This window comes from Acomys russatus, chromosome 23 (genome assembly GCF_903995435.1).
Source record: "Acomys russatus chromosome 23, mAcoRus1.1, whole genome shotgun sequence".
NCBI classification, from domain to species: domain Eukaryota; kingdom Metazoa; phylum Chordata; class Mammalia; order Rodentia; family Muridae; genus Acomys; species Acomys russatus.
The window spans coordinates 11,375,685-11,402,008 of NC_067159.1; the positions used below are offsets into that span (position 1 = coordinate 11,375,685).

Genomic DNA, 26,324 nt, shown 5'->3' on the forward strand with positions numbered 1-26,324 from the left:
TGTTTGTTTCAGATTGTTCTAGACTTCTAACAATTGACTCTAATGCAGGCATAAGGAGGAGGGAATGGAGACATTTTCCCTTCAAATGCTGAGTCAGCTAACATCATCTGCCCAGGAGTCCTCACACTCCATGGAAGAGTTTTGACCACTCAGTAGCAAAGCTTCATTTTCCTTCACTGAGTAACGCATCTTATTAGTGGATTCTATGCGCTGTCCAAAGTGTATCGGTGACTTTTCTCATTTCATCTTCCCATGGGCTTATAGTAAATACAGAGACAGTGGAATACTGCAGTATAAAGAATGGTGAGACACAACTAAGATTTGCTGTAACCTAGATTAAATAAATTTGTAGCCAGGTGGTGGTGCCGCACGCCTTAAATCCTAGCACTCAGGAGGCAGAGGCAGGTGGAATGCTGTAAATTTGAGGCCAGCCTGGTCTACAAAACAAGTCCAGGACAGCCAGGGCTAAAACAGAGAAACCTTGTCTCAAAAAAACCAAACAAACAAAAAATAAGCCTGTATCTTTTATAACACTACAAAATTCCCGTCTACATAAACTTTCATCACAATTCTTATACTAGATGAATTTACTAGTATATGAATTGATATACTAAAATTACTAAAATTTACTTATCTCTTCTCCCAGAACTTCAAATATATTATTATTTTTCAATAGTTCCCTCCCTCAGCATTCGTATTTAAAAACAAAATAATACTAATTATCACTAAGTAATTTAGAAAGTGTTTTTTTAAAAAGTGTTATGAAATAGCAAGAGTTGGTTCATTTTCTCTGTATCAGTTGGCTAGGTGACGTCTTCTTTGGGGACACTGGTAAGTGGAAAACTGTTTTCTTGTCTCAGCCACTGCTTCTTGTCTGATAACTCTGGATTTCCCATGTGTTCAGGTTCCCATGGAAAAGCCCTCAAGCTCCCAACACATGGCAATCTGTCCTCTCTACAGTGAAGACCATACTCTTAAGTTCCCAGATGCACAGAAAGAACACATCTCAAAAGCCAAACAAGTCTTTTGGCCTTCATAACTATTTCCCGTCTAGCCCCACTCCCCCCGCCCCAATTCACCAAATCCAAATCAGCCAATGGAAAATAATCAAGCCTTAAAAATTATCTACTGGAGCATGCCTTTAGTTCCAGCACCAAGGAGGCAGAGGCAGGTGGATCTAGCTTGGTCTACACAGAGTTCCAGGACAGCCAGAGCCATTCAGAGAGCCTGTCTGAACACAGCCTATGTCCTTCCTCAGTGAGCCTTAGTTTAAAAGATTCCGATGAGGGACTAAAGAGCAAAATAGATGACCAGTTATAGGTTGTTTTTTTCAGTGTTGGGGCTAGAACCCAAGACCTTGATAATGCTACTAAGCAAATGTTCTACCACTGAGCTATCACCCAGCCCAGGCTTTTAAGCAGGATGTACATAATCATATCACCAAAGGGTGTAATTTATCTGGACACATAGGCTTGCTGCTGAGAGCTGATTAACACAGAGATGAAAAAAAGTTGGCTTTCTGGAGTCCCCTGAAGCAAAAACCAATGTTTGTGACCATGAGTTTCCCCCACATATGGCAGGAGATGCTGCTGTGTCATCTTGGGGTCACTGATGATTTTAGCTGAACTCTCCTACACTGGGTCCAGGTTTCTGACAACTTCTTCATCTTTATCCCCTTGGTTGGCAGTTGATGAGCTGGGTACTTTGGAATTCATTTGATGAACAGGACGTAAAAGGCCATTACAATACAGGCAATTGCAACAGCAGCGTGCAGCCGGGTTCCAATCACAGCAGCTGGAGGACAAATGAAGAGACATTACACCTGGTTCTTCAAAAAATCCTTGCTTTCAGACCATGTTCTGAAATCTCTAACGTGCATCAAAAGTTTTAAGAGTTTGGGAGTGTTCTTTTTTTTTATTTTTGATACAGGGTTTCTTTGTGTAGCCTTGCCTGTCCTGGACTTGTTCTCTGGACCAGGCTGGTTTCGAATTCACAGAGATCTGCCTGCCTCTGCCTCCCAAGTGCTAGGATTCAATTGTGTGCCACCATGCCCGGCTTTGGGAGTGTTCTTAAATGATGCCCTTATGCTCTCGGCTCTACTTGAATTGCTTAGCCCTGGCCTCTTGTCACCTTTTGAGATGGGCTCTCGTTGTGTAGCCCTGGCTGGCCTCAAATTTGTAGGTAGAACAGGAATGTCCTTTGCTGCCTCTGCTGCCCCCTCCACCCCCCAGCTGGTTTTCAAGCTATGTGCTGCCATGCCAGTCCTCCCCAGCCCTTCATGAGGCAGAAGCTCACTATGCAATACAGGTATGTGTCACTCACTATGCCTGTCCTTCTTTTACTCTATTTTGAAAAGACATTTACATATGATTCCTGATGAAGGTGCCCAAAGTAAAGTAAAAATATATATGGGTTAATTAAGCTAAAAGTTAAGGTTCCAATGCATTCTGTTGCAAAATTGGGAAAATGTTCTTCCTGCTAAGAGGAATTTCAGGCCAGCCTAAAATTATGTAACTTGTAAAATATCGCCACCTCACCCCATGAGATAGAGTTTTACTATGCCAGCCAGGAACAAGCTCACATCTTGGCCTCCCAAGTAGCTGGGACTACAAGCATGTGCCACCCCTGGTATTGTAGAGTTTTATTTAATCCTGGAACACCAAAAATTACCTAGAAAATAAAATATACAGGTATGCCTTAAGTAACAGCAAGTTTAAAAGTCATCTCTTCCCTCAACTTTACAAATGACTATTTTATATTATTAACTGACCCTGGGCAAAGCATTTACCACATAATCATGAAGACCTGAATCAAAAGCCACAGAAGCCACAAAGTCTGGTCACAGCAATACAAATCTGTAGTCTCCCCACTTCCAGGACACATAGGCAGTCATGTCCTGGAAGCTCATGGGCCAGAGAGCCAGATGTACACAGCAGCAAGCACACACTCACGTACTACAGATGAGTCCAAATATAGCCCCAGCCCCATGCAGTCTCCTTTATAGCACCATACTACCTCATGTGTCCAGATAAGGCCTTACCTTTGTAAAACACACCCCAAACTCCCTTCTTCTCAGAAAGCAGCCAGGTTTTGAGCCGAGGTACTTTCTTGAAGTAGGCACAGGTGCAAACAAAGAGTAAACCAAACACCAGAATCCCATCCAACGAGTACACTGTTGCATAAAGAAGAAGAGAAAGCCTTTGGTGCTGCTCTAGCTTAGGGGAGGAGACCCTGCCCAGAGCTCGGTGCTGAGGTCACCTCAATGGCAGTGCTGCCACTCAGCAGGAAGGGTCCAACATCTGGCACAAACTGTTCCTGCAACCTGCTTGTAAACAGCCTCTTTATCTCTTCACTCCCCCACCCTCATGACAAACTAGAAAACATGAGGGTATTTTGTGTGGTACTCTGGTGCTATTACTGGCTTTAAGGATTTTGAGAGTCTGAGCATAAAGATTTGCATGTGTTCTTGTTATAAAACCCTCATCGGATGTAGGAATGCTCAATCTCTAGCCAAGGTTTTCAGATCTGCATGTGTTGGTAAAGCATACGTTTTAATGGAAATTCCAAGAGTCACACTTCCTATGGCTACACTTCTGCTGTACTCAGTTGATATTTCAAGCACAATACACCATTTACAAATCAGATTCCTTCCAGAACAAAAGATGTGCATAAGAGAAAAGAAAGACAGGAGCAGCTGCTATCCACGAGGCTTGATGATGCCCTCCTGTAACTCTGGCTTGGCAAAGCTCAGCCCAGGCTACAAAGGGAGACCATGTCCTGTTTTTTTTGTTTTGTTTTGTTTTTTTGTTTCCAGACAAAGCAGGGCTGGCCTTAAACTCGTGGTCTGCCTGTCTCCCTCTTCTCAACACTGGGCTTAGGGGCGTGCCACATACATCCTGCAAAGTCCACTCTCAAAGCCAGCAAAACAAAAGGGTATCTGATGCTTACACACCATGGAAAGCTCTTAGTCCTGTTTCTGACATGTGTTATACAGGTAAGCAAAATGAATCGCATAAAGGCAGAATTTACTCAGTAATCACTATGCCAGAATGTTCTATTTTCTAGTTCACATTATGGCTTCCTGTGGGCGATGTTCCTTCTCTAACTGTGTGTACTATGGTTAAGACTGACTACCCAGAAAGCTTCATGTGAATATTGCACTCAACCAGTGCCTGCCAGTTCCTGCCAGTTCTGGGCCACATTGTCTTCCTCCAGTGAAATGATCTCACAGCCAGTTCCAGTGCATCAGCACGCTCACAGTTTCCATGGACACTCTTTTGCTCCTGCTATAAGGTCTTGTAGACAATGCCAAAAATCACCAGGAGATGACATTTGAGTGTTTAGTGTCAAGTCTATGGAAGCCTATGAGAAAAGCTTTCCTGAGCCCCTCCAATCATAGTTTCTAAAAAGGCTTTCTCACGTCCTTTCCTGTAAGACTGACTATAAAGGTCTTAATGCATCTTCTATAACTTGGAAATCATGACTATAAAATTGTTTGAAGCAGCCTGAAAAAAAAATTAGGTTAGATAAACGGGGGTGGGGGGATGGGTGGGTGCTCCCTCATTAACAAAAGGCGGTTTCTAAATCTACCCTTTGCAACATTAGCCAGGAGCTCCAGATGGAACCACCCAGCTAGGACTTCAGAGACAAACAAGCGAAAGCTTTTTTTTTTTTTTTTTCCATTTTAATTAAAAAAATAAAAAATAATCTGGGGGACTAACAACACTAATTCTATAGTGACCGACCGCCCCAGTGGCCAGAACCAACTTCTCGGAAAGAAAAGAGAGTAAAGGGTCATAACCAAAAAGTCAAGTGTGGGCACCAAGGAACTTTGATGGGTGTGGGAAGAGGGAAACTGCGAGGAGCATCCCAGACAGGAGTTAGGGGCTCCCCAAGGTGCAGGGGGGCCGGGCTGGGAGGGGGCGGGGGAATGGCCACGTCAATCTAGCCCCGCCCGCCACGTTTGGCCCCGGTCCTCTACCACCACTCTCTTCTCGGGCCCCCAGCTCTCACCGTTCGTCATGGCGGTAGTGCCCGGCAGGGGTGAGGGGTCCGGGTTCAGCAGTGGCGGCGGTGAAGGTGGGGGGAACCCGGCTCCCTCTTGACACTTCCCGATCCGGGCCGCGGTGACGGGAACTAGCCGTAGTACGCAAGCGCGAGGGCCGAGAGAAGAACGCCGAACTCAATCAGACGTAACTAGCAGATCGTCGAGCTAAGGACCCACCTGCCTGTGGGCGTGATATGCGAGGCTTCCTTTGTGGTCATGGCAACCGTATGTCTAGCTAGTTAGACTGGACCGAGACAGTGTGTTTGAAAAATAAAGGCTGGGGCTGGGCGTGGTGGCGCATGCCTTTAATCCCAGCACTCGAGAGGCAGAGGCAGGTGGGTCATTGTGAGTTTGAGGCCAGCCTGGTCTACAAAGTGAGTCTAGGACAGCCAAGGCTGCACAGAGAAACCCCGTCTTGAAAAACCAAAAAGAAAAAATAAAAAAAGAAAAAGAAGAAGAGGCCGGGCGTGGTGGCGCATGCCTTTAATCCCAGCACTCGGGAGGCAGAGGCAGGCGGATCGATGTGAGTTCGAGGCCAGCCTGGTCTACAAAGCGACTCCAGGACAGCCAGGGCTAACACAGAGAAAGACCCTGTCTCAGAAAACCAAAAAGAAGAAGAAGAAGAAGAAGAAGAAGAAGAAGAAGAAGAAGAAGAAGAAGAAGAAGAAGAAGAAGAAGAAGAAGAAGAAGAAGAAGAAGAAGAAGAAGAAGAAAGAAAGAAAGGCTGGGCGGGGCGGGAGAGGGGAGGGGAAAGGCTGGAGAGTTTGGGCTGTGGCTGCTGCTTTGTGTGTGTGTGTGTGTGTGTGTGTGTGTGTGTGTGTGTGTGTGTGTGTATGCGTGCGTGCACAGCAGCCCGCTTACCGTGGTGAGGGAGCAACTGTGCTTTTTCTTCGGCACGCAGTGTGCCAGAACATGCCGTTCCCCTCATGAGAACCAGACTTTAAGGTTAAAGTGACGTATGACCAAGAAACACCACCGTTCCGTTTCCTCCAGTTTATTTAGGTGACAGCTGGTAAGACAATCAGGAACAGTATCAAGAGGAAGCACTGGGAAGCAGGCTCCATCTCTAAGGAACTGCACATAAGGTGGCTCACGTGCAGGGTCACTTCATCTTAGCATAGCAAGCTGAAAACAGCACCACTTCAGAGAGTTGAACCTGTCTTCTTGGGGCCAGAGCTTGGTTTTTCTTGTTGTTTGTATTGTTTTGTTTTGTTTCTATGCTCTGTAGTAGTACTGTGTTCTGGAATATCTGAAACCCAACGAGAGTAGGAGGGCGGAGGGGGACGCAGCAGTAGCTGCTCAGGCGTCTGGGACTGCCTTGCTGAGCAGCTTCTCCTGGCAGAAATCTAACCAAGTTGCGTCTGATTTTTGTAAGCAAAACAAGGGACTTTATAACAAGCCCCACATATTTCGGATATTAAAGCGCTCCGTTGTCAGAGCATTCAGACGACTTCCTGAAGAATGGATTTTTCTTTCCCTTAATTTAACAGGATAGTTTCGTTTATCTTCCGCATTTAAGTCATGCTGGGGTCACCTTGTTTAAAAATCTGCCTTATCATGGCTTCTCTGGAGATGTTTTGACCAGATGATGAAAGGCCTGTCTAATGATGGAGTGGGTGGGGAGACAAAGCTTAGGTTCTTCTCTGTAAGCTGAGGCCTTTAACTATAGACAGTTTCGGTCAGCTTTACTAGAGCCTGGGTGAAACTGCTGCACTCAATCTTGAGCACTGTTGTCAAAAACCTAGGAATCCTGTCCATTCCTGCTACAGTGCCATCTGCTGGCCGTGAACTGCCTGGTTACCTAGAAGAAAACCGGAATGGAGAGGCGGGTGGGTGGAGCCACCACCAGCACCACCAGCTATAATAAAGCTTAAAGCAGGAAAGAGTCCTTGAGAAAACATAGAAATTAAGAAATTACAGCATCAAAAAAAAAAAGGTACCTAGAAAAAACCCTAATGTAACCGCTGATGCAATCACTAGGATTACATATGCAAGGGCATACACACAAACCAAGATAGGACCGCAGAGATGGGTCGGTGCGTCTATAGCATTTGATGCTCTTGCTAAGACCTGAGTTAGCTTTCCAGCACCCAAGCGATGGCTCACAACTGTATGTTCCTCTACTTCCAGGAGATCTTGTTATAGAAATAATAAGCCTTCCTACTGAAAATTTGGTCCTCACACTTAGAGATGAAGGGAAATATCCGCCTGGCTGGCCCACTGTGGTTAATGCCTAATTAGAGTTGGCCTTGGCAGAAGATTTTACTAACTCGTGTACACTTTGTCTTAAGCATTCCATAAACACTGTCATCCTTAAGTCTCTTTCAGGTCTCAGACTGAGATTACACTTCGATCAATTTAGAGACAGGAGTCTGGCCACTTAGGCACATAAGAGATTTACAAAGCAAGCCCCCAGTTACGTGCTTTCCTTTCTAGGAGTGATCATGGTCATGGTGCCTCTCCACAGCAACAGAACACTGAGTAAGACAGGCGTCTCACCCTAGAACTACCCCACTAGTTTCTGTCTCCTCACCGAGACAGAGGCATGGTGGCTCCTGCCTGAAATCCCAGCACTTGGGAGGCATATAATGCAATCTTTGTGAATTCAGGACCCATCTGGTGTACACAGCAAATTCTAGGCCAACCAGGGCTGTGTAGACCATGACTCAACAAAATTAAATGTATATATTTATACACACAGATGTATGTATGCATGTATGTCAGCTCAAATCCCCCAAACTTCAAAAAGCAATCCAAATATCTAGAAATGAGCTCAACCCAGACTATAAGAGGATTTCTGGCAGCTAGATAAAAGCCAGCATTCCTCGGGGACTTGGGAAGCCGGTGACTCTCTATCAGAGAGAGTCATTTCCTAGCAATCAAAGTGCGTGCTGGCCTCCAGGCTCCTTCAGTAACAGAAATATCTGTCACACATTTCAAAGTCCCTGCCAGCATTATAGCCCTTCTCACCTCCTCTCCAGCTCTAACCTTCCTCCCGCCCAGGGAGGAGGAACCCTCCTGATAGTTACTCATCTTTCTTGGCTATTTTCACCTACGGTTCCTGCACCAGCTGCTTCCATGATGTTCTCTCTACTTTCTCCCTATTCCCTAGCCCTGACCATGTCCAGCCTTCTCGCTCGGTTCAGTCCACTACTTTCTCTCTCTCTGCTCTGGACTCTTCCAGATGCCTCTGGCTGGTCTCTCTCTTATATCTACAATAAAGCCTTTCCATTCCAGGAAGTGGTCATGTCATCAGTTTATACATATATATTGTTTTCTCCTGTGTAAAGTGTCACTAAAATGGTAAATCCTTTCCAGGGTTATTTGATTAAGTGGACTACTATTTACAACAATAGTTGACATGAAGCATTACTCAATTAAGACTAGCTACAATTTGGTGATGTTCATTTATAAAGAATGTATTTACCAGTATCTGTGATATGTTGGCCACTTGCTGTATTTTGCAGAAATAGAGGCAAAAATAAGTCCTTGCCCCCAAAAGAACAAAACATATTGGGTAAGACAACTGAATAAACAAATTTAAGACTATACAGCCATTGTATGTATAACATTATTTTTTATTTTGTAAAATACCTGCAAAATATTTTGTTTTGTAAAATAAGCTCTGTATATTTTTTGAGTTTTTCAAGACAAGGTTTCTCTGTGTAGTCCTGGACTTGCTTTGTAGACCAGAATGGCCTCAAACATCCATTCCCTGCAGACGTGTTTCACACCAGGCTAAAGCTGGGGTCACTGGCTCTTAGAGCACAAATGCAAGGAATCAAAAGCACTCAATGGACTGGGGCATCTCAATTTATGCGTCTTTATCAGTTTATTTCGGCTGACACCCGAGAGCTGGCAGTTCTTGCCAAATGCCTGTCAGTCAAGAACAGTGGCCTGTTTGTTAGGATTGCTGTGGTCATTGTGGTGAATGCCAATCAGTCTCGGGGACCATGGCCAGGGCATTGGGGTGTAACCCAAGAATAAGTGCAGTTCTGAAGGCACAGCTTGCAACAATAGCTTCATTTGAATGAAAACTATTTGCAAGCGACGTCAAATAGGCATTCATGTGTGCTATACACATTTGTTTCCAGACGCCTAAAAATAAGGAATGAGCTAGCTAACCTTAGGGCATCAAGAGATGGATGAGAAACAGACTGTTTGTAGCAAGTTTACAATTTAGCAGGAACGGATAAGCTGCATATGGAAACAAACAGAAAGCCAGAGTTGTCGAAGGAAAATGAAAACTAAGTGCTGTGGGAGGAAGGAAAAACGGCCTCCAGAGAAGGCTTTCTGAAAGAGCAGACATTTTACTGGTCCTAAAAAGCACACAACATCTCAATAGGAAGAAAAACATTCCAGTGGGAAAGGACTGTGATCAAAGGCTAGAGAGGACAAGTCTGGGGCACACTGCTCACTCCATGCGTCTCTCAGGCCTTAGCTGAATTCCCTTCATGCTGGAAGGAGGCTTGGAGCCTTCAATTCCCTTCCCTGGTAGAAGCCTCTACAGTACCTGTTATCAAACTCAATAGTCCGTTACACCCTAAGGTTCACTTGCATTGTTTGTCATTTTATTGATGCTTACTAGTTGGCAGTTATTTATTGCTGGGCCTGGGAGATGGTACTTGCTGCCAAGGGTGACAGCCTGTGTTCAGTCCCTGGAATCCACACGGTGGAATGAAGGAACTAATTCCTGCAAATTGCTCATTGGTGTTCACATGAACACTATGGCACATATGTACAGATGCACATGATAAACAAACAAATAAATGTAAAAAAAAGAAAGAAAAGCTTGGAAACTTGTTGCATGAATAGTTGAGTGTGGCTGTGCAGAACTGGAATGTCAGAATTTGTGAGGAAGAATGTTGGGTGGCAGACTTTTCCTGGGGAGGCAACACACACACACACACACACACACACACACACACACATGCACACACACATCTATGAGGTCAGAAAAGGAGCCAGCAACAAACCAAAGTACCAATGTCTGATCTGGTAAACCAACTGAATTTTTTTTTTCCAGACAGAGTTTCTCTGTGTAGCCTCGGCTGGCCTCACTTTGTAGACCAGGTTGGCCTCGAACTCACAGCAATCCGTCTGCCTCTGCCTCCCAAGTGCTGGGATTACAGGCGTGTGCCACCATGCCCGGCTAACCAACTGAATTTGGGGGGGGGGGGCGGTTATCAATAAGATTTGAAAGTCAGGGATGACTCAAAAGCAGCTGTATCACAGAAAAGCTCACCTCCGTATGGATGTTGACTCATGAAGGCTGCACCATGCCCCTCACCTGCACCCCCACCTTCACCCTCACCCTATAGCTCTGTGTGCAGCTGGCCGGTAGCTGAACTGTCTGAGCCTCTTTCCATGAGTTTGGCTGGCCAGTCTCCTCCCCAGCTGCTAATTTCTCTACTTTAAGCAGCAGGGACCAGGCCCTCAGGAATCTTCTAAGTTTCTGTTCTCTCAGAAATTTGAGATACGAACCCTCCTATGTGGACTATGTCAATCCAGAGAAAACTGTCAAACAACAGTGACGAATGATTGTGAGCCATGGCCACTCCATTTTGTAAAGGTCCCTCATTGTGGCTAAACAATGATAATTCCGGAAACAACAGCAACTCATTTCCCTAGATTCTCCTCTGAGCCATGTCCAGCCTCAGTAACGGCTGGCCGTGAGACGTGTTTTTCTCATTTGACATCTCCCCTCCAACCCTACACTTGACTCTAGGGTCCACTCTGAACGTCTTGTAGCAGCACACCAGGGCTGTTTACTCTGCTTTACGTCTGTTCTGACTTTGTGTTCCAGTTTGTTTGTTTGTTTTCACTTTTTTTTTTTTTTTTTTTTTTTTTTTTTTTTTTTTTTGGTTTTTCGAGACAGGGTTTCTCTGTGTAGCCTTGGTCATCCTGGACTCACTTTGTAGACCAGGCTGGCCTCGAACTCACAGCGATCCTCCGCCTGCTTCTGCCTCCGAGTGCTGGGATTAAAGGCGTGCACCACCACGCCCGGCTCTGTTTTCACTTTTAAGAGGGTTGAATTGTCCACGCTTCATAGTTTATAGCATAAATGGCCCTTCCACAGTGCTTTGCTTTCTATTTATTCCTTTATACCCTATTCTCAATTTATCTATGCTGTAACCTTTCTAAGACATTTAATGTCTCTGCTTTTTTGTTTGTTTTGTTGCCTGGCTCTGACTAAGTAGCCACGGCTGGCCTGGAGTTCAGAGCTCTTCCTGCCTCTGCTTCCTGAGGCAGGGATGAAAGGCATGCACCACCACACTCAGCTCTTTCATAATATAAAAATTCTTTATTTACTATTGTGTATAGAAGCCAGAGGACACCTTGTGGAGTCTGTTTTCTCACCTTTCCCCCTTTATATCGGTCCCAGAGATTAAACCTGATATTTAGACTTACTCTGCTAGAACCTTTACTAGCTGAACCATCTCTCCAGGCCATTCTTTGTAATGATAAAGTAATAATAATGATGATGATAATGATGATAATAATAATAATAATAATAATAATAATAATAATAATAATACTGCCAGAGAGATGGCTCAGCAGTTAAGAACATTGGCTCTTCTTCCAGAGGTCCCAGATTCAATTCCTAGCACCCATATGGCAGCTCACAACTGTCTGTAACTCCAGTCTCGGGATCTGACACCCTCACACAGACATACATTCAAGCAAAACACCAATGCACATAAAATAGAAAAAAAAATCATTTTAAACATAATTTATTAGCCAGGCGGTGGTGACGCACACCTTTAATCCCAGCACTTGGGAGGCAGAGGCAGGTGGATCACTGTGAGTTCGAGGCCAGCCTGGTCTACAAAGTGAGTCCAGGACAGCCAAAGCTACACAGAGAAACCTTGTCTCAAAAAAAAAACCAGAAAAGATTTATTATATAAAAGTTAACGGGGCAGGAGAGATGGCTCTGTGGTTAAGAGCATTGGCCGCTTCTCTGGAGACTTGGGTTTGCTTCCCAGCGCCTACACGGCGATTCACAATCATCCAGGCCAGAGAATCAGAGCCTCCTTTTGGCCTCGTTGGCACTACACATATAAGGTACATAACATGCAGACAAAACACCCACACCCACACCCTTTTTTGTTTTGTTTCGAGACAGGGTTTCTCTGTGTAGTCCTGAATGTCCTGGACTCACTTTGTAGACCAGGCTGGCCTCGAACTCACGGCGATCTGCCTGCCTCTGCCTCCCGGAGTGCTGGGATTAAAACGATGCGCCAGTACGCCCGCTTTAAAAAATGTATGTCTGAGCCAGGCGTGGTGGTGCACGCCTTTAATCCCAGCATTCAGGAGTCAGAGGCAGGAGGATCACTGTGAGTTCAAGGCCAGCCTGGTCTACAAAGTGAGTCTAGGACAGCCAAGGCTACACATAGAAACCTTGTCTCGAAAATAACCAAAAGCAAAACCAAACAAAACAAGTGTGTCTGTGTGGCCTGGTGTACTTGAGTGTACCAGCCTTGGAGGTAAAATTCATCGTATCCCCCGGAGCTGGAATTACAGGCGTTTGTGAGCCTCCATCTGGATATTCATAGATTAATCATTTATGTTTTCTGAGACACGGGCTCAAGTAGCTTTGCCTAACCTCGAACTTGAAATCCTCCTGCCTGAGCTTCCTGAGTGAAGGTAGAGATTTACGAGGGTAGCATACCATGCCCAGGTTCTTCGGAATTTTTAATTCCTTCTTTAGGATTCCACCCAAGGCACGCCACTGCCTTTTATCCAATCTCAAACAGGGTTAGGAGAACGAAAGCACACCCATGCAGGCGCGGCGCCGGCCGGGCCGGAAGTGACGCACAGGCCCTTATAAAAGCCGCTAGCAGGCCGTGGGCGGGTTCAGAAGGCTGGCGGGCGGCTAGGATGGCAGATGAGGAGGAAGACCCTACCGTGAGTGAGCGCCTCTATCACAGTCTGTTTCCTCACTCCCTCGCGCTCACTAGCGGACGCAGAGTCTGACCTGCGTGTTTTCTAAGGGAATCCCGCCGAGAGTTCGGGGGTGGGGGGAGCCTCGCGGTGCTTTCCTCTTCCTCGGATTTACCTTAGCGCGTGGGGCAAGACGAGGATGAAGAGTAGAAAGGGGCTTCCTTTGATCCGGATCTGACACTTTGAGACACCCAGCCTGCTAAGGGAGATCAGAGATCACACTGCGGAACCGGCAGCCCGGCTGCTAAACAAAACTAGTGCAGGGAGCGAAAAAATGATGACCTAAAGTCAGGAAGCTTGAAGTCCGAATTCTCCTGGTCCTCTGAGCAAGTTATTTAACTCCGGGCATCGGTTTTTCTTGTCGTCGTGAGACAGCGTCAGGCCCACTTAAGGAAAGTAAATAAATGTTGCTTCCGATGACAGCAGAGAGTAGATTTTAAACCAGCATCGGGTCTTTTACAGTAGCATTGCCCAGCAGTGTGACAATTTAGTTGGTTTAAAACAAAACTCGGACCCTGAGGTAGTTAGAACTTTTACGCACCCAAGGTGTGGAGTTGTCGGGGGCCATAAATAGAAGCCTTCCTGCATGCCTTGAGAATTGGACTAGGTCTTAAGAACCCTTAGATGCTAAGTGTCATGATTTTATGCTGTTTGCTTTAGCTTATTGCTATTGAAAATTAAAGAGGGTCACTGGGCACGGTGGTGCACACCATTTTAACCCCTTTGAGACAAGGTTCCTCTGTGTAGCCTTGGCTATCCTGGGCTCTATTTGTAGACCAGGCTGGCCTCGAATTCACAGAGATTCGCCTGCCTCTGCCTCCCTGGGTGCTGGGATTACAGGCGGTGAGCCACCGAGCCAGCAGCAGCGGCGGTGCTGGTAGTGCACACCTTTAATCCCAGCACTCAGGAGGCTCTGTGAGTTACAGGCAGACAGGGTTACACAGTGAGACCTTGTTTCAAAAAGAAAAAGCCTATAGAGATAGCTTCAGTGGTTAAGAGCACTTACTGTCACACATCTGGCAACCCACAGTCACCTGTAACTCCAGCTCCGGGATATTGGACACCTTATTTTTGTTTCTGTTGGAACCTGCAGGAAGCATGGACGAAGTAGGCACTCACAATACACATAATGTCTTTCCAAAACAAAACACACACACACACACACACACACACACACACACACACACACACAAGATGAAAAGGGTGGAGCTGAGTGGTTAAGCATCTGTTTAGAATCTTGAGCTCCTAGGTTCAATTCATAGCAAACCCCCACCTCCCTCTGTCCCCCACCTTGCCCCCTCCCCCCCCCCCAAAGGAAGAGAACAGAAGGGAACCTCGCTGGAGTAGTGAATGCAGTGCAATCCTTTGACATGTCTGTATTTTTAAATTTCTAGTTTGAGGAGGAAAATGAAGAAATTGGAGGAGGAGCAGAAGGTGGTCAGGGGAAAAGAAAGAGACTTTTCTCTAAGGAATGTAAGTTGTCCTTTCCAGTGCTTTTACTGTAGGTGGTGGAAGCCTTTGAACATGTCCTTTCAGAGGAGATTTGTTATTCTTCCTAGGTTGGCCTATAGGATCTGTGTTCTCAGACTTGCCTATAACGTTTTCTGTTCTCACTGTTTTGCTTGTTTGGGTATTTATTTATTTCTTACATGTTTATTATTACTTACTGGTTTTTTGAAACAGGGTTTTTCTTGTAGTTCTGGCTGTCCTGGACTCGCTTTGTAGGCCAGGCTGGCCTTAAGCTCACTGAGATCCACCTGCCTCTGCCTCCAGAGTGCTGGGATTAAAAGCATGGGCCACTGCCCAGCTGTTTTGCTTGGTTCTGTTTTTCTTTAAAGATAATCTTTATATAGCCATGGCGGGTTTCTCTGTATAGCCTTTGCTGTCCTGGAATTCGCTCTGTAGACCAGACTGGCTTCTGACTGAGAGTTCCATCTGCCTCTGCCTCCTGGGTGCTGGGATTAAAGGTGTGCCGCCTCCACCACCACCACCACCACCACCACCGACTGAGTCAGGGCTTTGTATATCCCAGTATGACTCCAATATGTAGTATATGGTATGAGTGTGACTTTGAACTTCTGGTCCTATTGCTCTATTTCCCAGTGTATGTCCTGCTGAGGAGTGAACCTAGGGCTCTGTGTGTGTGTTAGGCTAGCACTCAACCAATACCACTAACTGAACTACACTTCGAGCACCACCACCTTTTTCCTGTGTTTTGTTTTGTTTTTTCCTTTTTGTTGTTGTATTTTTAGGAAGCTCTCATGTAGCCCAGACTGCCCTTATACTCACTGTGTAGCTGAGAATAACCATGAAGTTGTATTTCTCATGTGTCCACCTTTCATGTGATGTAAGTTGAGCCAGTGAACAGGGCAAAAAGGTGGTGAAGTGTGCAGTACTGACAGTGCCATGGAGATTATAACGTACTAACCTGTCACACGCCTTCAGCAGACAAGTTAGTCCCTTTGGGGCAGTAACAGGGTGAGCTGTTTGTTCTTGTCATGCCTGTACTAACTCCTGAAAGGCATCATGAGAATGTACTCTCCAGGTCTACGCCCAGGGCTCTTGGCTGAGCAGTGAGATGTACAGAAACTTGCATTTATGAGTGCCTGAATACAGTACTATCTAAAAGTTCTTGAAACTGCAAGACCAGGTTTTAAGTGTCTAAATCTTTTTCCATCCACACATAGTGGCACATACCTATGACCCCAGCTCTTGGGAGAGGTAGGGACAGAAGGATTTGGAGTCCAGGGTCATCCTCAACTCCATAGTGAGTTTGAAGCCAGCTTGGACTGTATGAGTACCTGTCTCAAAACAAAAACAACAGTAAAAAAACCTTTCCAGTATCTTCACTTTTTTACTGAAGTCTGACCGTTTCTTATTCTCTCTCCCTGATGCTAATTACATGACTTGTTTATGGTTTTACTTCTTGTCATGGGGACACAGGAAAAGGATGCTTCGACCAAAGCACTCTAGAAGCAGTACTCACACTGTTGCTGCTCCAAGCCTTAGTTCAGTTTCACTCGCTTTGTGATGACAAAAATTTGGAATCTTCACAGGCTTCTCCCACTGACTTAAAAGAATCTTCATGCCGCCTCTGTTTTTGCTACTTTTCAGATAGGCTCTTGTTGTATAGTCCAGGTAGGCCTTAAACTCCTGTTCCTCGTGTCTCCGTGATTCTCTCTTCCCACGTGGTTCCCAGTGATGGAACTCAGGTCCTCAGAGGCAGCAGGTGCCCTTACCAGCTGGACTATCTGCCTGGGCCAATTTTATTTAAAAAAAAAAAAAAAAAAAAAAAAAATATATATATATATATATATATACACACACACACACACACACACACATATACACACACACACACACACACACACACACACATATATATATATATATAATTTCTCCTTCCATTTCCTCTCTCCAGGCTCTCATATACTCCTCTTATTCTTTCAAATTTATTGCTTCTTTTTTTGTTGTACACACATACTAAGTAAAGTTAGTACAACTTGCTCTGTCTGTATGTCACTTGTGTGTTTTCAAGGCTGACCATTGGTTTGGATAACCAATTGGTATCCTTGTCTCTGGGAAGACTATTTCCCCCTTGGCCAACATTCCTTAGTTGCCTATAGTTTTTCAAGGAGAGTTGAGGCTTCCTGGGCTTCCCCCCCCCCCTCCACATTAGCATACCTGTTTTTGTTGTCCTGCTTGCTTTTTTTTTTTTTTTTTTTTTGGTTTTTTTTTTTGTGTAGCCTTGGCCATCCTGGACTCACTTTGTAGATCAGGCTGGCCTCAAACTCACAGCGATCCGCTTGCCTCTACCTCCCGAGTGCTGGGATTAAAGGCGTGAGCCACCACGCCCGGCCTCCTGCTTGCTTTTTTGAGACAGGGTTTCATGTAGCCTAGGCTGGCCTAGTAACTGAAGATGACCCTGAGCTTCTGAGCCTCTTGCCTCCGCTTCCCAGGTGCTGAGATTGCAGGCATGAACTACTATGAGCAGTTTCAGTGCTGGGGATCAAACTCAGGGCTTTGTGCATGTTAGGTAAGAACCCTCCTGACTGAGCCACATCTTTAATCCCAGCTCTAGGGAGGCAGAGGCAGGTGGATCGCTGTAAATTCAGATCAGAGTGAATCTAGGACAGCCAAGGCTGCACAGAGGAGAAACCCTGTAACAGAGTTTCAGAGCCTCCACTGTCATTTATTTACGACTTACCCACCCTTTGACCAAATATAGTCAACTTTGAAATATGTACATTGTAGCTTCCCTCCTCTCTTAATGTTTCTTATTTCTACAAATAGCCTACCAGCTTGGTCTCCAAATGTAGCTTTTTGGCTTTATTTTTCCCTACTTTGTGTTAGTTTTTCATGTGTCCTCCTAACAGTATCTTCTCTGGCTCAGCTCAGCTTCCCCTGGCTCAACTGTCAGTCACCAACTGTCTTGTCTTTCCCTCTCACTCACATAGCCCAATTCACTTTCAACTGTCTCCTATTTTTACTCGGCTCCATCTTCTCTAACTCTATTCAGCCTTCTTTCTTCTAGTACCAATTGTCTTTTTTGATCCTACTCTGTGACCTTATTCTTCTGCCAGCTAGACCACCCTCCTGCCTACTCCTCAACCTCTCTCAACCTCTGCTGGCTTTTTATAGCTTCTCCTATTCCCAGAAGTCCCAGAACCAACTGACACTGAAGGGCATAGTTACCCTTTAAAGGGCCAGGCACACAAAATAAGTTGCATTACAGTACAACTTTTTTGGGGGTAGAAAGGTTTGAGAGAGTTTCTCTCTGTAGTCTTGGCTGTGCAGGACTCACTTTGTAGACTAGGCGGGCCTTGAACTCACAGTGATCTGCTGTCTCTGCCTCCCTGACTGCTGGGATTAAAGGCGTGTGCCGCCACAACTGGCTTTTATTTTTTTTTTTAATGTATCTTATGTATATGAGCGCTCTATCTGATTTTACACCTACATGCCAGAAGAGGGTATCAGATTCCATTCTAGATGGTTGTGAGCCACCATGTGTCTGTTGGGAACTGAACCCTGGACCTCTGGAAGAGCAGCTAGCATTTTTCACTTCTGAGCCGTCTCTCCAACTGTAAATATGTATATAAGTTTTCCGTCCCCAGTAAAATAGGTGGAAATGTTTGTGGTGGGTATTTTGCTCAAATATTTAAGGAAAAAACAGCTCCCTGTGGGAATTTATAACAGACGCCACTTTACCTAATGATAAGAGTTAACGTCATCAATGATATATTGGTATGTACCCCTGATGTGAGAGTGTCTTGACTTTGGTATCCTTTCTGATAGTGTGTAAAAGCATTCTAAACTCAGTATAGTCGTGAGAAGACAGCAGACAGAACAGTCTGAAAGATCTGACTAAGATTCTTTGTAAGCGCTGAGGTCTTAGAAGAGTTAAAGAGTTGCCACAGGTTGTATGGAGAAAACTACAGGGGTTTCACAAGGGTTAGATGAGGAGCTCATTGCATCATACCAAGTCAATGAGATCTGTGTACAGCAACTTAGGCAATGGCTTGGAAGTTACATAACTTCAGTCCATCCCTGTTAGATGCAGCATAGAACAGATCAGTGTCTCCAAAAATGTATGCATCCTGCCAATCCTAGAAAAGCAAAGTGGAGTCTGATGGCCTGGGGAGTGTAACTCACTGGAAAGGGCATTCGCTTAGCAGGTGTGAAGCTCTGGTGGGTGTGGGGTAGAAACAAGGTATCTCAACAGGAAATGGACCCAAACAAGAAAATGAGTACAGCCGGGCGTGGTGGCACACACCTTTAATCCCAGCACTTGGGAGGCAGAGGCAGGCAGATCGCTCTGAGTTCGAGGCCAGCCTGGTCTACAAAGCGAGTCCAGGACAGCCAAGGCTACATAGAGAAACCCTGTCTCAAAAAAAAAAAAAAAAAAAAAAAAGAAAGAAGAGAGAGAAAGAAAGAAAGAAAGAAAATGAGTACAATCTAAATAAGGTGCTTGTATAATGTTGATTTCTTAGTTTGAGCTCTTTGTTATACAAATGTTATAAGGGGAAGCTGGATACTAAGCATGTGGGAATTCGGCTATTTTTATAACTCATCTGTAACCTAAAATTGCCTGTTACAAAGACAAGTTTTAAAAATAGAATTCAAAAAGAAATAAAGAATATTGGCTCCTATAGTTGTTTCCTTCCATCTGCGTTGGGACCTAAAGTGTCCTGGCATTATCAACACAAGGATAACTCTGCTATGGGTTAGTTTCCAAGTCACCCCTTTCTTCTCTTTGTTGCTTCTGCCAGTTTTTGCTTCTAAAGAGGAATCATTCTAAGGCTGAATATAGTGATGCATATGTGTAATCCCAGCACTCAGGAGGCTGAGGCAAGAAGATTATGAATTTGAGGTCAGCCTAGGCTACATGGAGAGACACTGTCTCAGCCTTTCCCATCTCAAATAATTAATTTGATAATGACAATAGTAATAAATAAAAACAATGTAAAAGGAATTATAATATACTTAATTCTTTTTCGTGTGTATACTCGGGCTGAAGAGATGGATCAGCAGCTAAAAGCATTGTCTGCGCTTCCAGAGGTCCTGAGTTCAATTCCTAGCAACTACATGGTAGCTCACAACCATTTATAATGTGATATAATGCCCTCTTCTGGCCTGCAGGTATACATGCAGGCAGAGTACTGTGTATATAATAAATACATCTTTTTAAAAAATTTATAGTTAATCATGGTGGTACTTGCCTTTAATCCCAGCTCTTGGGAGGCAGAGGCAGGTGGATCTCTGTGAGTTCAAGAGTTCAAGGCCAGCCTGATGAGAGAGAAAGCAAGAGAGAGAGAGAGAGAAGAGAAGAGGGGAGGGGAGGGGAGGGGAGGAGAGAGAGAGGACTAGCATATAGTAAGTTGGACATGTGCTAAGAAAACAACCTGATCAGCTTTTTATGTATACTTTTTTCCTTTAATGTGGATATACTTATGGTCACTATCGAGATCAAACTAAAAGTAATCCTGACAGGAGTTAGAAGCAGAAGGATTGGAAGTTCTGGGCCAGGCTGGTCTACATAGGGAGATTCTGTCACAGACAAAAGGCTAGGTATGGTGGTACATACCTGTAATCTCAGCACTTAGGAGGTAGGAATAGAAGATCAAGAATATAAGGCAAAGCCGGGCGTGGTGGCGCACGCCTTTAATCCCAGCACTTGGGAGGCAGAGGCAGGCGAATCGCTGTGAGTTCGAGGCCAGCCTGGTCTACAAAGTGAGTCCAGGATGGCCAAGGCTACACAGAGAGACCCTGTCTCGAAGAAAAAAAAAAAAAGAATATAAGGCAAATCTTGACTACATAGGGAGAGTGAGAGCCCTGAGGCACATGAGACCCTGTCTTAAGTTCTTCTCTTCCTGAGGTAGATGACATTCCAACATTGATAGCATTTGTGTACGCTTTTGAAAACATGACCAAATTACAGTTCTTCCCAGAAAATGTGTATGTACAGATAGTGTGTGACGCTTGTCTATGGAGTAATTGGAATATATAGACCACAGATTAAATGTCCTTTTTGCTTGTTTGTTTTCTGGTTTTTCAAGACAGGGTTTTTCTGTGTAGCCTTGGCTGTCCTGGACTTGCTTTGTAGACCAGGCTGGCCTTGAATTTATAGTGATCCACCTGCCTCTGCCTCCCAAACGCTGGTATTAAAGCCGTGCGCCACCACACCAGGCTGGGTTAAGCATCCTTATGAGTCCTATCTGTTCTAAGCTACAAAGAAGTGCATTACTGCTGCGGGTCAGATCAGCTGGGGTCACTTTCAAGGTTCATCTTTTAAGTATCTGTGTGACCTTGAACTGGTCACTTTACCTGATGCCATAGTTTTTTCAGCTATAGAATGGGGGTATCAATAGTGTCTAAATCAGAGGCCAGTGTGAGAATTAAATGAATTGTATATGAAAAGCCTTAAAACAGTATCTGGCCTATAGGAAAAACTATATAAGTCTTAGCTATTTGCAGTTATTTTTATTACTCTGAATTAGACTTTTCTTCTCCTTGGGATATTCTGTTGTTCTTTCAGATGAAGCCTAAAAGGGCTTTAGCCTATTTCTTCCCATAAGAAAGTAATTGGAACACTTTCCTCTCATGCTCTTTCCCCTGTGGTGATGTTGGAAACTCCTCTGACTTCACTTTTTCAATGCCCTACTACCTCTCACGCGTCCACATCACTTGCAGGAAAGTCTAAGGTGTGGTGGCGCACGCCTTTAATCCCAGCACTTGGGAGGCAGAGGCAAGTGGATCTCTGTAAGTTCAAAGCCAGCCTGGTCTTCAAAGTGAGTTCCAGGATAGCTAAGGCTACACAGAGAAACCCTTTCTCTGAAGAGAGAAGGGGAGGGGAGGGAAGGGAGGGGAGAGGGGGAGGTGAGATTAGGCAAATTAGAGAAGGGAGGGGGGAAGGAAGGGAGCATTATGGAGGCTAAATAGTTAGGCTTGGCCCTAAGACTGCTTAGATCTTTTATACCAAAATCCATACTTGGAGACACAATTGTATATTTTGCTTGTTTGAGACACAGTCTTACTCTGTAGACTAGCCTGGACCTCAGCTCAGATCCTCTTGTTTCTGATTCCTGACTGCTGGGATTAAAAAGCCAAGTAGTACCACATCTATCCATGATTGTCTTTACGCCATTGTTTTTAATTTGGTTTACTTCTAATTGGTATGGAAAAGCTACTGGTGAAATTGGTCAGCCTCTAGGTAATCCAAAGCTTTCTTGTGGGTTCATAGTGCGGTGTATGATGTACGGATTTGGGGATGACCAGAACCCTTACACGGAGTCAGTGGATATTCTCGAAGATCTTGTCATAGAGTTCATCACTGAAATGGTAAGACAGTTTTGTAACTATTAATTTGTTGTTGTTGTTGTTGTTGTTTTTGTAATTTTTAGTTAATTGAATATTTGAAATTCTAAGCTTTAGATAACACTAAAACTTTTGAAACTAGCTATTAATTTGAGTACCTGCTTCGTGCAAGTTCCTGGTTTCTATTTGCCATTAATAACAGAAATTATATAAATATATTCCAGGACTCGGGAGGCAGAGCCAGGTGGATCACTGTGAGTTTGAGGCCAGCCTGGTCTACAAAGCGAGTCTATGACAGCCAAGGCTACACAGAGAAACCCTGTCTCAAAAAACCAAAAAGAAAAAAGACAATATACATATATATATATACATATATATATATTCCAGCACTTCTGAGTTTTGTTTTTGGTTTATTTCATTTATGCATATGGGTGTTTTGCTTGCAAGTATGTCTGTGTACCATGTGTGTGCTTGGTGCCACACATGGCCAGAAGATGGTTGTGAGCTACCATGTGGATGCTGGGAATTGAACTCCAGTCCTCTGGAAGGACACCGATGCTCTTAAACACTGAGCCATTTCTCCAGCCCCTGAGTTTTATTTGTAAAAACATAACATCCTTGATTTTTTTTATTCATGTGCATTGGTATTTTGCCTGCATGTATGTCTGAGTAAGCATGTCAGATCCTCTGGAACTGGAGTTACAGACTGTTGTGAGGTGTCACGTGGGGCCTGGAAATTGAACCCTGGTCTTCTGGAAGAGCAGCCAGTGTTCTTAACTGCTGGGCTATCTCTCCACCCTGGAGTGTTTGCTTGTCTGTTTGTTTTTAATCTTTGGGAACCCTCTCCAAAGATAAAACAAAACAAAAATAAAAATTAAGGTACCTAACATTATAGAAGTAATCATAGTAACCTTCATTTTACTCTCATGTTTTACAATACTTGCTGCTTGTGTTTTAATCATAATTATTTTAGTAGCTACATAAATTTCATTTGAATTTCTTTTCTTTTTCTTTCTCCTTAAAACAAGGCCTCATGTATTTCAGGATGGCCTCACTGTGTGGCTACAGACAACCTTGAAGTTCTGATTCTCTTGCTTCCACTTCCTCAGTGCTGGAACTATAGGCTGTGCCGTCAGGCCCATTTATTCAGCGCTGGTGGTCAAGCCCAGGCCTTTGTGCACGCTAGGCAAACTATGCAACTGAGCTCAAACTGCTTTCTGACTAAGCATAGCCTTATTGTGTGAGTTACTAGAGATGATCTTCCTCTGCGGTGTTGCTGATTGAGCTCAGGGCCTCTTGAATGCTTGACAGATGCAACTGTTGTCAACCTGCATCTCCAACCCTGCACCTGACATATTTTTTTTTCAAGATTTATTTTTATTTTATGTGCATTGGTGTTTTGCCTGTATGTGTGTGTGAGGGTGCCAGATCCCCTGGAATTGGAGTTACAGATAGTTGTGAGCTACCATTTGGGTGCTGGGATTTGAACCTGGGTCCTCTGGTGCTCTTATCATCTGAGCCATGTCTCCAGCCCCTAGTCTGACATCTTGAATGGCCACTTTTTTGAACTTTTTCCTTTACCTTGTTTAGGTGTATTGCAGGGATGGAGTTACTGAGTTTGGTTGTTTTTAGCCCTCATGAGTGTTTACCCTTTATTTTGTATTATTTCCTTTCTACAGAATAAAAGTGAAAAAAATTACTCAGCAAGGCCTGAGGCTGAGCTTGGTTGAAGTACTTGCCTAGTATGTGCAAGGTCCTTCACACACTTGCGAGTGTTTAACCCAACATTGAAGGAAAACATTAGCAGTAGCAATGGTAGATCATGCCCTTAGCATGTGTGAGGCCCTGAGTTTAGTCTCCCGCACCACATTAAGGGATAGTGCTAGGCATAGTAGCTCACACCTAATCCCAAAATTCCAGAGAAAGACAGGACAATCACTGGTTAAGAAATCCAACCTGGGCTGGGTGCGGTGGCACATGCCTGTAATCCCAGCACTCAGAGTCAGAGGCAGGCAGATCTGAGTTCAAGGGCAGCCTGGTCTACAAAGTGGGTCCAGGATAGCCAAGGCTACACAGAGAAAACCTGTCTGAAAAACAAAAAGGACAAACAAAAGAAAAAAAAAATTTAACCTGGTCTATGCATAGCAAGTTCTAAGCCATCTAGAGCTACATAACAAGACTATGTCTAAAAAAAATAAAATGAAATGAAATACACACTCCCACTCATCCACCCAACAAACAAGAAAACCCAAACACTGATGAAACAGCCAGGGATGAAAGGATATAATTTCAGGGTGCTCAGCATGCAGGAGGCTGAAGCAGGTGAAGTCCAGTTTCAAGTCTAGCCTAGGCTGCATAGCAAGACCCTGTCTCAATGAACAGAAACAAAGCTGGCCATAGTGGTACGTGCCTGTAATTCCAGGCTTGTGGCAGAGGTAGGAGGAGTGCCTCATTTGATACTAGCGTAGGCTATGTTCAGGGATTTTGTCTCAATAAAACAAAAGCAATCAGAAATCAAAGACAGATTGGCTTAAGTTCAGGACCAGGTTGGTCTACATAGTGAGTTGCAGGTTATATAGTTGGACCATGTTATTAAAAAACAAAATCCCAAACCATTCTATTTTACCAATGAAGACTCAGGAGCCAGATGCTACAGTGAAAACCTGCTAGTTCAGAGAGGCAGAGAAAGCACCCAGCTGACCGTCTTTCTCAGCTCACATCCTGAAGGAAAAAGGCCAAAAGCCCAAGGCCAAAGCTCCTAGCTCATCCGACAGCCCAGATGGAAAAAGCCAAAAGCTAAAAGCCAAAAAGCTCCCTCTCCACGCTGTCTTAAATACACTTTTCTCAAAGTTCCTCCTTTCTACCTAATCCCTGTCAACTGGTTTCTTGTTCCACCTCTTGACCTAGGGTTAACTTGATTAAATCCTGTGTTCAGAAAGCTCTTGGATTAAAGGCATGTGCTAGGACTGAGCCACATTAAACAAGAAACAGGTTTTTACAGTTCACAATCTCGGGGTTCACAATGGGGTCAAATATCCTGCAAAACCAATTTCTCAAAAATAAAACAAAGTGTTACAATCTTATCTCCAAGTAGAATTTTGGTATAAACGATCTAAGAAGACTTAAGGCCGGTCTCACCATATAACGTCCATAAACCATCCTTCCAAGCTACTAAAGCCTGATATTATTTGCCTAATCTCTAATACCTACTCTTAGCCATCCCAGAACACTTTAACAAGACCATCCTCCCCAACAACAACAATAACAACAACAACAACAACAAAAACTCCACCTTTATAACAAAACAAAATCGAAGTGTCTCCAAATTTGGTAGCTTTTGTTGTTTTGGTCTATCTGTCTGTCTGTCATCTATCATCTATTTTTTTTTTTTTTTGTATGTATAGTTTTGCTTTTGTTTTTTGAGACAGGGTTTCTCTGTGTAGCCTTGGGTGTCCTGGACTCATTTATAGACCAGGCTGTGCTCGAACTCACAGAGTTCCACCTGCCTCTGCCTCACCGAGCGCTCAGATTACAGGTGTGCACTGCTGTGCCTGGCTTCTCTGTTTTTAAGGCAGAGTCTCACTATGTAAACCTGGCTGGCCTGGAACTTGCTATATGAACCAAGGCTTGTCTTAATTAACAGAGATCTGGCTGTCTCTGCCCCGCAAGTGCTGAGATTAAAGTTGTGCATCACTTTGTCCAGCCACTTTTGTACTTTTAATGTTCTTAATGGAAAGAAAAAAAAAAAAGCCTATAAAACATGAAGAAAATACTGATAATTGTGCAGTAGAAAAAGGATAAGATGGTTCTCAGATGTAAACACCAGCATGTTTAATAGCAAATTAAAACACAAACATATTTGGCTCTTAAAAGTTAATGTGTTTTCTTGTCATAGACTCACAAGGCAATGTCGATTGGAAGACAAGGTCGAGTGCAAGTTGAAGACATTGTCTTCTTGATTCGAAAGGACCCAAGGAAGTTTGCTAGAGTTAAAGACTTACTTACTATGAATGAAGAATTGAAACGGGCTAGAAAAGCCTTTGACGAAGCCAACTATGGATCTTGACACTGTTGTAATTTCTGAAATTTTTGATATTTTCTGTGGAAACCATACATCATAATTGTGGTCTGAAGTAATATTGTGATGGCAAAGCATGCAATGAAAGAAGTCTTCAATTTTAGATTTATAATGTGAGCCTTTCATTGCCTGCCTTTGTCTGACCATATTTGACTTGTTTTTTGAGCTTTAGTGACTCCTAACTTAAAGTATTGCAAACAATGCAGTTCCATCTGAGAGGGGAAAGTCGTGCTTGTGCTCTAGGTAGACTTGTGTGTTCCAAGCTGGGTACATCGCTGCATTACATGCAACCTAAATGTCCTTTGTGAGAGCCCAGGTGTGTGCTTTACGTGTCTCACGTTTTTAGATGACAGTGGCCGGAGACCTTATTAAAGATAATGGACTGGTCCATGTTTCTTTTAAGGAACTAAGTTCTTGTAAGAATTTTTATTTGAGCCCGTT

The 26,324-nt window shown here is 44.1% G+C and overlaps 2 protein-coding genes across 2 annotated transcripts; one reads left to right on the forward strand and one right to left on the reverse strand.

The window, feature by feature from the left end:
* Positions 1 to 1,182: 1,182 nt before the first annotated feature.
* On the reverse strand, positions 1,183 to 5,162 carry Tmem167b (transmembrane protein 167B). The gene is made up of 3 exons (XM_051165665.1): positions 5,014 to 5,162; positions 3,041 to 3,172; positions 1,183 to 1,794 (listed from the first exon to the last, which is right to left on the reverse strand). The coding sequence occupies exons 1-3, from the start codon at positions 5,021 to 5,023 to the stop codon at positions 1,712 to 1,714; spliced, it is 225 nt and encodes a 74-aa protein (XP_051021622.1). The 5' UTR covers positions 5,024 to 5,162; the 3' UTR covers positions 1,183 to 1,711.
* A 7,723-nt stretch (positions 5,163 to 12,885) lies between these two features.
* On the forward strand, positions 12,886 to 26,317 carry Taf13 (TATA-box binding protein associated factor 13). Its single transcript, XM_051165664.1, has 4 exons — positions 12,886 to 12,955; positions 14,386 to 14,464; positions 21,732 to 21,829; positions 25,701 to 26,317. Exons 1-4 carry the CDS (start codon positions 12,929 to 12,931, stop codon positions 25,869 to 25,871), a joined length of 375 nt encoding a protein of 124 aa, XP_051021621.1. The 5' UTR covers positions 12,886 to 12,928; the 3' UTR covers positions 25,872 to 26,317.
* Positions 26,318 to 26,324: the final 7 nt, after the last annotated feature.